Source organism: Chenopodium album, chromosome 23 (genome assembly GCF_948465745.1).
Source record: "Chenopodium album chromosome 23, dcCheAlbu1.1, whole genome shotgun sequence".
Taxonomy (NCBI): domain Eukaryota; kingdom Viridiplantae; phylum Streptophyta; class Magnoliopsida; order Caryophyllales; family Amaranthaceae; genus Chenopodium; species Chenopodium album.
In genome coordinates, this window is record NC_137856.1 from 31,641,355 (window position 1) to 31,653,209 (window position 11,855).

The following is an 11,855-nucleotide window of genomic DNA, read 5'->3' on the forward strand; positions in this document are numbered from 1 at the left end:
AGCTTTTAAAAGTTTGTTCAAGCCTGACTCGTTAAAAAATTTGGCGTGTTAGAACTTTGTTAATGGATGTGCTGTGCTCATTTGCATTATTTTAATTTAATTTCGAGCTTAAATCAAACTTGATTAAATAAATGTGTCGTTGAGAAGTAAAATGATTATATTATAATTTAAGTGTATATCCATGCATCTAATTTAATTAAAGATTTTGTTAGATTCATATATATTAATATGTATTTTTCGAATATCAATAGTATTGCATTTTTTTTCATGCTTAAAAAATTGTCTATATTAACATGTGTGCATTAACCTAGTCCAATTATTATTAAAAACGAAATAAATCTAAAAATGATCAAAGGGGAGTACCAAAAGAATTAAAAGTAGGTACATTTATTTGTTGCTTGAACATCACAAATTCACAATGTTCTACCAAAAAGCAAAGATATCAAATTGTCCACGATATGCTATTGCCTTGCGGCTCTCGTGCATTTTCTCCCTACCAACTTACCAAGTATTTTCTCTATTGATTTATTCCATTAAAAGTTTTAATACATTCCTACCATTTTCGTGGAAGGCAGTCATTTAGTTATTTCTGACAAGTAGACTAGTACTTCCAAAATGTATTAATTACGAAAGTGTAAAAAACAACATATCATAATTATAATAATAATAATAATAATAAATAAAATAATATAATAAAATAAAATAAAGTCGGAGCTACTATGACATGAGGGATAGTTCGATATCTGGAATCGATTTTCATCATCCGCCCCTGTGACTCTCTAAAAAAAAATTAACAAAATATATGAAAATTACTAATTTGCCCCATTGAACCTGAAATAGTGAAATCCACCATTTTTATGGTACACTAATTCTCACTTGTATAAGTAAATGGTGAATTGTACATTTGCCTTCAGTTTAAAAACCAATAGGTCCTATGGTCTAGTGGTCAGGACATTGGACTCTGAATCCAGTAACCCGAGTTCAAATCTCGGTAGGACCTCAACACATCAATTTTTTTTTTTTTTTTTTTAAATGTTTTATAAAAAGAGCATGTAATTTGGTCTCGGTACAAAACTTAGGAATGTTAAGTAATCAAATAAATGGTGACTTGATGTCTTGATGATTCGGCTTTATCATGAAACACTCTCTCAGCAGTGGTTTGTTCAGCCTTCGGGTTGTGGACAACATCAGCTCCAGTCGAAATCTGAAATTCTGCATCACTTGGAGTAAGTCATTCATATGTCGTCGCCCACCTTATGTGTGCTGATGTCCTGTCCACCCCATTTCTGCATGCGGCTGCTTGTTTCTTCCACCTGCATATCATACAGGAGGTAGCTCAGTCAAGTATTGTCTATTACAAATTTATGACATTAACAATCAGTCAATCACCACCCTACTAAGGATGCTTTTGCATAATTGAAGGCTGAGTTTTGTTCAGATGTAACCCTTTTATGATGTGTTTTTACAGCATACTCATCAAGAAGTGTGTGTTCGAACTCTTCCATTCATCTTAAGTATCCATGTACTCGAAGTTTGTTTAAGGTGGAATTTTGTTCAGAAGTAAACAGCCTTAGACCTTTTCTGATGTCTATTACAGGCTAACAGCATACATGCAAGAAGTGTGTATTCGAACTCTCTTTAATCCATGTCAAGTACATATGTACTCGATAGTTTCACCCCAAACTCCAATACATGTACCAATATCCAAATAATATGCATGTATACTGCTTAAACACCATGTGGAGATAAGGAGATCCAAATGACAACTTGACTCGAAAAAGTTTAATTTTGATTAATGGTTTGCGTTGATTACTACTGCCTCTAATCCTCTGTCACTCATTTCCTTAATCTCTGAGCCTGGCTCGATGTTAAATTTGAGTCAGGACATAGGGCTTAATAACAGTTGCCTGTTATATAGAGAAAATATTAAGATAACATCTCTGAATTATGACAAATCCAAGCTTTTAGAAGAAAGGAAAATATAACTGAATATGGCAAATCCAACCTCTCTACTCCAATTTGTTTTGTAAAGGATGAAAAGTAGAATGAGTGTCTGTAAGACGATTCCAGCTATCATGCCGCCCCAAATGCCCTGTAAATTGATAAACCCGTATATTAGAAACTGTGGTAGCTATAATGAAGAAATATAATCTTATGTGGAAAGGAATATAACTCAGTACCATTACTCCAAAATCTGCTACATAGCCGAGAATGTATCCAAGAGGTAGCCCAAATGCATAATAGCAAGCCAAGTTTATGTTAGCCACAGTGGCTTGCCACCCCAATCCTACAGCAACTCCTACAAATATGATAAGAAACTAATTATTGAATCATTTAGTACTCAAGTCCAGACTGCTCGATCAGTTGCACGTTGGCAGAAAGGAGAAGTCACAGATTTGACAGACAGAAGAAGCCACAAAAGCATACAAAGAAATTTAAGTGTAAGTCTACCTGAAATGACAGGCTGAACACTGTTAAGAACCATTGTCACACCAAGTAACCAGGCTAATTTAGAAACTGCTTGTTGCAATTCCTTGCTATCAGTGTAAATAACAGCAAAATAGTCTTTGGTGACGAGGATAAGGACCATGCACAAAAGCCCGATGATGAGAGACTGGAAGACTGCAACGTAAACACTGTATTTTGTTGCCCTTGGACGCTGCAACCCAAGCTCATTTGATACACGAACACTAATAGTAACAGAAAACTACTTCAGATTTGATAGATAAAATCATCATATCCACTTACAGCTTCTACGAATATGGTATCATGACAGTTTTCCAACTCCTATAACAAATGAAACGGAAAGGTCTTTGTCTAGCATAGTAAGAATTTTGATATGTATGCATGTACCTTACAGCAGCATTTATTCCAACGAATATCATCAACTGTAGTTCATTTAGATTCATGCTACAACATAAATAAGAGAATTGCATTAGCGACTTTTTTTTGCAGAAGATTTAGTATGATACCACAATTGTTCAATTTCTTAACCATGGCAATGTGACATTCTTGCAAAAAGACAATAAACTTTCAAGTCATAACTCAAAGAGGCTCGGAAACTCACCAGATAGAAAGGGAACCTATAACGATTACAGCATTTGGAAGGTGACCAGCAAGAAGTGGTAAGCTCATCACATACCAGATTTCAAGGCAAAGCATCACAGCAGAAGCAATCGAAAGCCTAACAAACGCCCACAATTCCTTAAAAGCTGCCCAAGAGAAGCCTTTCCATGCATCCTTGCACCAACCAAATACATAAACAAGTTGTGCAATTGCAGTCACCCATTCTGTGATGTTGAAAGCTGCTGCAGCCCCGCGCAGACCCCAGCCCATTACAGAAATAAAAAGCCAGAGAAGCACGGCGTGTTCTATTAGAACAATAAATCCTATCCAAGCCATAACACCAACTTTGCTTTGGGCTTGTAGGAACTTCTGAGTAGGAAAACTGATAGCCAATGAAAACACCGAGGGTAGAGTAAGGATTGTGTACTGTCCTGCAAGGTTGGCTACATCAGGGTCCTGTCCTAGAAACTTTAACACAGGTGCAGCAAAGATGTAAGTTGGTACGAGTACAAGACTGCTAAGCAATAGAATAATCCACGAGCGTTGCATGTAAATTCCAAGCATATGAACTTGCCCTGCACCAAAAGCTTGTCCACACAATGTCTCAAGCGCGCTCCCCATGCCAAGCTACAATTTTGAACAACAATATTTGATGTGCTGCAAGCAAACCAAGGAAGAACCCCAACAAATAACAAAATAATTACAGTACTATTGTAAGTTTGTAGTAACCATATATTGTGCCATATGATTTGCTATCGCCCTCATTAACAAGTTGATGCATTTCAGTACAGTTTAACAAAAGTTGTTAATGCATGTAAATATCCTAGTGATCATGAATTATTTTTGCTAAAATGTCCAAGGACAAAGTAATCAATTAACACAATCCACATAGAGACCATAGACACGAACCCACCATGAGTCCATGACTCCGATACATTGTGACTTGACATGGATCCATTATAGTCCTCACACTCGATTTGGCATCTCAATCTAATATTGCTATGGCCTAATTAGAATAGTTTAGCCCCACCAAGACTAAGGGCCTGTTCTCATTGACTGAACTCAGCTGAATTGAACTGAACTCAGCTGAACTGAAATGAAATGAAATGAAATGAATATTTTATAAGAGAAGGAAATTAGGAGCTGAGTTGAGCTGAACTGAACTGAGCTGAACTGAATTGAATTTCAACGTAAGAGAACAGACCCTAACTCAATTCTATCGTTTGTAGCCTGGCACACTAGACACACTTGATAGATTATATAGACAAATCTTGGGATTTAACCATCTACTTAATTTTTTTAAATGAATTGGATCTCTAATATGGTATCAGAGCAGAGCAAGATTGATAAGAAGCCATAGATTCAAGTCTTTTCGTGCAAGGTATAAGTAGATCTGGGTTGTATTCACATTACAAGAACCATACTTAATTGATTGAAGTGGTTCTCTAAGAATACTTATTAAGATATTGTTATAAGCTTTCAAACTTAAAATTATAATAATCATCCTAGACCTATTTTCTTACAAAGTATCTATGAACATTTAAGTTTTTTGAACATTATACCAATGGCTACAAAATTTTAATATTATTAGACTATTGGTCAATAGTGGGCAAACCAATAAATAATAGTAAAAGCATAAATAATATAATAAGTCAAAATAAAAAAATAAAAAGAAAAAAAAAGAAAAAAATACAAGTTTATCATCTTAATAAGCGATCTATGTTATAAAATTATGGAAACGAATAGGAGAAAGAGAGCAAACCATGAAACCGAATGTGAAAGTGTAAATGACGGAGACCGAAATAGAAATGGCAGAAAGCTCAAGTTCACCAAGATGTCCTACAAAAATGTTGGTAAGTGAAGTAGTGGCGTAATAACAAACAATGTTAAACACTAATGGCATAGCTATCTTCCATAACTTCACAGACTCTTCCTTAAACACCGTCGCCGCCTCGCTAATGCACTTCACCTCCGGATAATCACCGTTTTCCGCCTTCAACCTGTTACCGTTGCCGTCGTTCAGCAATGGTTTCTCCATTATTGTCTTGGCTCAGCTCTCAGCTCTCAGCACTGTTTGTTGTAGGATGACAAAATTGTTTCTTGAACCACATATTGACATAATGACATACATTATTGTGTTGGCTCGGTTAGGGTCCACTCTAAACATGTCATAACAATTGCAATTATTTATCAATCCATGTGTAACACACCAATGGTACCGTTGTAAATAATGCTAAAGTTTTAGTACGTAGTTTGTTTGAGTTAAGCTTGATAAGAGTAGGGCGGCTTAAATGTATGATGGGTGTGTCATAGCTATCTATGTTTGAAAAACTCATTCGGTTTGATTTTATGTCAAAAATTTAGTTGTTGGCAGGAGGAAATATGTAAAAAATGGTTTTAGAGGTATAAATGTGCGCACATAATTCTTAAAAGTCTATAAAAGAGACAATTTTAAACAATATATTAGTCCAAATATTATTTATAAGACTGATAGCCAAACCTTTTTTTTTTTTTTTTTTTGACAAGAGATTACCAAACTTTTTAAAGTGTTTGAGTCTGTTTGAGATGGAACGAACTTTTAATAATTTGATCAAGCTTGGTTGGTTAAGACATAAGAGTGACTTGTTCAAATTTTGTTCACGAATGTGCTTATAAGCTCATTTAAAATTTGTGTTTTGAATTTAAATTCAAGCTTGAACGAGCTAATATCATACTTGATTAAATAAATGAAACTTTGGTACTATTTAATTTTAAGATGAAAATTTAAGTTTTAATTCAAAATTTGTCAATCTTTAATTTCTATAGTAAGACCAATGTCGTCCAAGTTTTCATACATGCATATATGATAAAATAATTTATAATTTTTTTACAGATACATGTGTTAGAGATAATATCGGAAAATATATGTGTGATATATTTTCCGTATATATTATTTAAGAGAATAATATATTTAGGATATTTATGTTAAGATATTATTTTGAGAATATATCATTAGGATATATGGTATATCTTTTAGGAATATTGTTTCCTATTTTATGAGGTTAGGTTTTGTATAAATACTCAACCTATTGATGAATAATAAACAAACAATACAAAAACCATTTTATTCACTCTTGTCTATTAATTTGTCAACATGTACTCCGTACAATCAAAAGATTACTAAAGTAATTTTAAAAAATATCCAAGATTTTTTTTGTTCACGAACATCATTGAATCAAATATGATAATGCTAAAAAGTATGATAATGAAATTCGCTTGTTTATTTAACTAGCTTCAGATTATTGTTAATGCTTGTTTGTTAATTCAACGAACGAATTTTTAAATTTTATTTCATCATCAATAAATAATATCGACACAATCACATAATATTCTACTCCATTCCATTCAATCTATGGATAAACTTGAGAAGCGAGGAAATAATATAAGTATATATGAATGAAAAAAATACACTTTTTCCTTTTCTTTTACTTGCAATATTACATTAAACAACGTATATCTAGGACGTAGAAAATGTTTTCCGGAAAAAAAAAAAAAAAAAAAGACGTAGAAAATAAACGAACGAGTTTATCAGCATTCTAATCAGCATAGAAATATAAAATTAAAGAAGTTTTTAGTGTTACGGCAACTTTGCCTCACGAAGAAAATATCATTTTAAATTCTTACTACCATACACAACAAAAGGTCCTATGGTCTAGTGGTTAGGACATTGGACTCTGAATCCAGTAACCCGAGTTCAAATCTCGGTAGGACCTTAATTCAATTTTTTTTTGAACGTTTGGTTGAACTTGAACCATGTACTCTGGTTGGGACTTTCTTTATTTTGTGCTTGTAAGCTACGAGGCGTCGAGGCCGGCCTAGGTCCAGGAATGAGAGATTAGTCGAGGGGGCTTAGGGATCAGTTGATTATACAAAGGTTTGATTAGCCTCATTTTAGTCATATACAGCATAAGAAAGAATAAAATTGCCCAAGTGTTCGCATTCTAGTATAGCTCTTAAACATTATTTTTTTTCTTTAATAATCTGAAGTATGCCATGGCTTATACCTCATCCTGAGTTGCAGACAATTCATGTCGCGCTGTTGTAACAAACTAGCACATGACAATTATAGGGTGATGTTAAATCAGGTATCTATCATCCAATCAACAATTATGTCGCGCTATTTTAAAAGACTGGTGCATTGTGCATATAAGAATTCAATTATATAAAACGAACAGCAACCAATGTCCAACGGTAAAATGATGGTGGAATTCTGATATTTAGGACCTAGGATTCAGATTTGAGAGGCAGGTTTCATTGACAATCATAAGACTTCTAGTGAATAAATGGAGACTGGAACAACTTCAAAAACAGCTACTTTCTACAAAACCATAGGAGCTCGTTTATTTTACTCAATTGACAAATTTTAGCATAACTTTAACAAACTACAAGACAGAAAATGTCATCGCTTAACAATCATAGCCTAGTCTAGAGATGTATCATAGAAGCTCAGGGTATGAGTGAGAATATCAATGATTTTCAAAATCATAGTCCTATATTCCTATACAGCGTGACGTATAGACTATAGACGAAATACATAACTTGTAATAACCTGCACAATTGTAGTCATAGACAAGTCTCAGATGCTATATGCCTGATGATCCAACCACTAAGAAGATCCTAGGAGGTTTTGAATCTCACTCTGCAACAGAGAATTTAGAGGGGGAAACAGAAATCAGACGAAACAAAACCATGGAACTTCTGAAAGGACTTTTAACATCAAAGCATTTGAAAGAAGTACTGAATCAAACCTCAATTTGTAGGGGGGCGGTCACAGGAGCATATCTCTCAACAACGCTTCCTTGCCTGTCCACCAAAAATTTTGCAAAGTTCCATTTGATCTCATCTACTATTACTCCGGACTTCTTTGATTTTAAAAACTTGTAAAGTGGTGCTGCATTCTTCCCATTGACATCTATCTGTGGAGTTTCACATAAGCATACTGTAAGTTGTATATACTCCATGGAGTTTTTAAGATTCACAAGATTGCAAAATTAAACGCAACGTAAGCCCTTAAGGAGTAGGGGAGGATTGGAACTAATCAATGAGTTTCCACAGTACAAGAGCAAAAGAGATCAAACCGAGGACAAAAGTCTGCATCAAGTGCTCATCTAGGGCTTGGAGATGGTTATTTTACATGTTTCTTTTTTTACAGTTTCCAGATCACCCACAGGGCATTAATCAAGTTAATTAACCATAATAGGAGCGGCAAAAACTTTTTAAGAAAGGTGCTGGTAGCAATACAAGCTTGCACTCAAAATGGTAATCATAAGACAGTTTTCAGTCAGCATATAATATTTGAGCTACAGCATGAAGTCTCAGCAGGCATTGTCACACATTAGCAGCAATTTTCGTTCTAGTAAACTTGAGAGTTGAGACCATCTTAGATTAAAAGACAAGTCTATCTTTCAACTGTCACTAATTTTAGATGCAGATGAACATATGGCAGAAAATAAGGAAACAAACAACAATTAAAACAAGATGAGAAGTATGGCATCATCATTATTCATTAAATCTGGAAACCTCCTATGAAAAAATATATTTCCTGAATTTAATAAATTCACACACACGGATTTCATGCTTTCTGACTATGTGAAATACATTACCTTCTGAAATAAAGGGAATTCTGCTTTAAAAGAAGAGCAGACAGCTTCATTGATTTCTTCATTACTTCCTGGTTCTTGCCATCCAAACTGATTACATGGGAAGGCTAAAATTTCAAAGCCTATCACAAAGATGACAGCCACATAAACATAAAACTTAACCAATTAGATGCTGCAAGCAAAACTTTTCAAAAATTGTTGAAGAGAAAACAAACCTTGGTCCTTGTACTTCTTATACAAAATGTTCAATTCCTGATAGTTTGACTTTGTTAAACCACTGCACATGAAAACAAAGATCTCATATAAGCAAAATTCCAAAGGAAAGGACTGAGTGGAGGAAAAAAAAAACTGAAGTGTCCACATGGGACAACATCATAGTTAACAGTCTTAGCACTCTAATCAAAGGACTAAATTTTGTCATGTTGAGCTGACCCGCGAGGATCAACAATTCAAAAGGATTTAAGCCAAGGTTGTACTTCCTACAAGAACACTTCTCCAACATTGGAAATGCCTCTGGAAAGAGAGCAACAAACCAGGTTGTATGTTGTGCCGGGCCTGTTCCCAAGGCAATTACTGCGCAACTTGCTTGCAATTGGGTCTCTTGCATAACAAGTGAAGGATCACATCTAATTAATGAGGAAAGAAATCCAAAAGAAATAAACTGCTAATTTTTTATATCCTTAAGATCTCAACCATTTCATTACATAACACTTCAATATGAGATCTTTGTAAATGAATATCTCATTATCTTTGAATTTGTTAATTGAATTGTATCACATAACAATTCAATATAACACCCTTACTTTAGCCTGATTAAATATATCATAGAGCACTAACACGTCTTGCACTAGGCTTTATAAGACTAAAGCAATTTTACATACATTGCCTAACTTATGCTCCATAAAGATTGGTAGTTGCCCTCCACAATTAACAGCTTTACAAAAAAAACCAAAAAAAAAAAAAATATGTATTTACATTATGCACATCAAACCACAACCGTTTTTTAACCTCACAATTCCTGAGTTTCTACCAAAGTAACTTTAAGCTAGACTTGATAAGGTGTGGCCGTGTGGGATTCTTTATAGTTCCCATAGAACAAGAGTTCAGCCTTGACTAAGATATAGTATAGGCAAAGCAATTGGGACTTCGTCAGCATAAATTGGGTCTCATCTCATGTTTCATACTTATGCACTTACCCAATAATTTTACCACTGTAGATCAATTCAATGGTTCCTAGCACTAAATTCCTGGTTTTTGAGAAGTATGTGAATTCATACCAATTTGGTATGGTCTTTGCAAATGTATCCAATAGGGAGAAACATTTCACAGTTTACCTATTTAACACTTGAGAGAAATAAGATGGCAATGAAAAATGCAAAATACTTTCACCTAAGCAACTTAAGGATTCATAATAAACATATACAGAGTACGATCTACTTTTATTTTGGATTGACCATGCCACTCTGACTTCTGAGAACCAAAGCTGGAAGACAACAAATGATAGATGATACTCCTTTATCTCTGTACTGTTTCCCAGAAGGATGATTTAATGGCTATACAATTAAATCTATTAAATCTGACAACAGTCAAATTAAAATCCAAATCTCTTTTCCCAAATTTCTAGGAGAAGTATACACTCGTTAGTGGGTTGCAAAATGTGTCATCAAGATGATCAATGGGCAAACAAGTCTGCATAGATAGTTCTATGGAATTCCAAGAAGAGAAAAGGTACATGGTAAAGCTAGATGAACTAGGACGAATACATCAGATAAGACTTAGAGAGAAGTCCATTGCACTTGCTGGCGTTGCTGCCCATTATGGTTCATGTCCCAAACCCAAAGTACTGTAGATTCATTTCAGATGATCTCTAATGGGTAGTTCTTGTGAATCTGTAACAGGCTCTAACTTTCCTATACAGCATAAAACTACTATTCAACAAAGATAATATTTCACCGCTTTTTACAAAAGAGATAGTGCCTATAGCAACATCACTAAGGATGATCTTTGAAAACTGATGATAATGATGCAAAAAAGAATTCGGAAAACACAAATTGAATCGCACAACAATAGAGATAGGAAGGATATAGAGGGTTGTATATACCATTGAGAAGCAACATTGACAATCAGAAGAACCTTTCCCTTGTAAGTACTCAAACTCACATTTTTACCATTGATATCCTGTTAATCCACAAAAATTGAAACAAAAAATCAACGTTAATAGTGGAATCAACTTAGTTATCTTGAATTTTTCGTACTAAGGAACATCTCCATAATCAAAATTCACCTAAAAAGATTCATCCCAAGAATCACCATCAATTTATAATGTTATACTTTTGTCTCACAAAAGGCGGCATCAAAATCAAATGATCAAGGCAACAAAATTAGATAGTTTTTAATATGACACAATGTGATCAAACAATCATCCTCAAAATACAACCATAATGCCGGTTGACATATTGTCATCTAATATATTCGATTTTTCATCCAATAAGAGCAATCACCCCAAGTTATACTAATCACAAGATTCACAACTACCATTTTGCAATCAAACATAACAAATAATGTCAAATTAACAAACAATTCTTCTATACCCAAAATGTAAACTTAACCAAATCTGAAACATACACTTAATCAAAAACTTTAAAAAAAAAGTTGGGATTTTAAACTTCAGCACTGCAATTCACACACTTACAGCATAAACAACAAAAAAAAGGGGGACAAATCATAATTGTAGATAGCAATAATTAGCAAAAACAAAAACAAAGTTCAAATCGACAATTGATGATTACCTTGACAGTGAAATCATAGATAGAATTGGGTAATTCTTCAGGTGATTGTTGAGAAGATAGAGATGGGTAGATGTAAAAAAGAGTAACAGCAAAACCCAGAAAGAGGAGAGAGACCCAGTGTGTTAATTTCCCTAAAGCCATCAATTGACCTCAAAGATATGAACTTTGGTTTCTCTCTCCTCTCCTTTGATCTGGGTAGTAGAAGATTGGGTAGTTGGGCACATTGAATGATCCCCAACAATCTTCCTTGGCTTTGTTGTTCATTATCGGCTAACATCCTATGGGTAGGGGTGTAAATGTGTAATTGTGTAAATGAGTTCAATAACATCATGATCTTATAGGGGGTGAAAATAACTCAATT

The 11,855-nt window shown here is 34.2% G+C and overlaps 2 protein-coding genes and 2 non-coding genes across 5 annotated transcripts; 2 read left to right on the forward strand and 2 right to left on the reverse strand.

Moving 5' to 3' along the window:
- Positions 1–751: 751 nt before the first annotated feature.
- On the reverse strand, positions 752–5,156 carry LOC145607778 (protein DETOXIFICATION 35-like). Of its 2 annotated transcripts, none has more exons than XM_081663369.1 (7): positions 4,829–4,951; positions 3,068–3,723; positions 2,854–2,910; positions 2,452–2,690; positions 2,181–2,299; positions 2,006–2,092; positions 752–1,313 (listed from the first exon to the last, which is right to left on the reverse strand). In XM_081663369.1, the coding sequence occupies exons 2-7, from the start codon at positions 3,685–3,687 to the stop codon at positions 1,236–1,238; spliced, it is 1,200 nt and encodes a 399-aa protein (XP_081519495.1). In that variant the 5' UTR covers positions 3,688–3,723; positions 4,829–4,951; the 3' UTR covers positions 752–1,235. The 2 variants fall into 2 exon arrangements, with proteins under 2 accessions (XP_081519495.1, XP_081519494.1); XM_081663368.1 differs by having other exon boundaries at positions 804–1,313; positions 3,068–3,693; positions 4,829–5,156.
- On the forward strand, positions 929–1,000 carry TRNAQ-CUG (transfer RNA glutamine (anticodon CUG)). The gene has a single exon. It is a non-coding gene; the product is annotated as a tRNA-Gln (tRNA).
- A 1,590-nt stretch (positions 5,157–6,746) lies between the features above and the next one.
- On the forward strand, positions 6,747–6,818 carry TRNAQ-CUG (transfer RNA glutamine (anticodon CUG)). The gene has a single exon. It is a non-coding gene; the product is annotated as a tRNA-Gln (tRNA).
- Positions 6,819–7,444: 626 nt separating this feature from the next.
- LOC145607684 (putative glutathione peroxidase 2) lies at positions 7,445–11,739 on the reverse strand. The gene is made up of 6 exons (XM_081663277.1): positions 11,495–11,739; positions 10,807–10,883; positions 8,921–8,982; positions 8,709–8,827; positions 7,854–8,021; positions 7,445–7,744 (listed from the first exon to the last, which is right to left on the reverse strand). Exons 1-6 carry the CDS (start codon positions 11,633–11,635, stop codon positions 7,712–7,714), a joined length of 600 nt encoding a protein of 199 aa, XP_081519403.1. The 5' UTR covers positions 11,636–11,739; the 3' UTR covers positions 7,445–7,711.
- Positions 11,740–11,855: the final 116 nt, after the last annotated feature.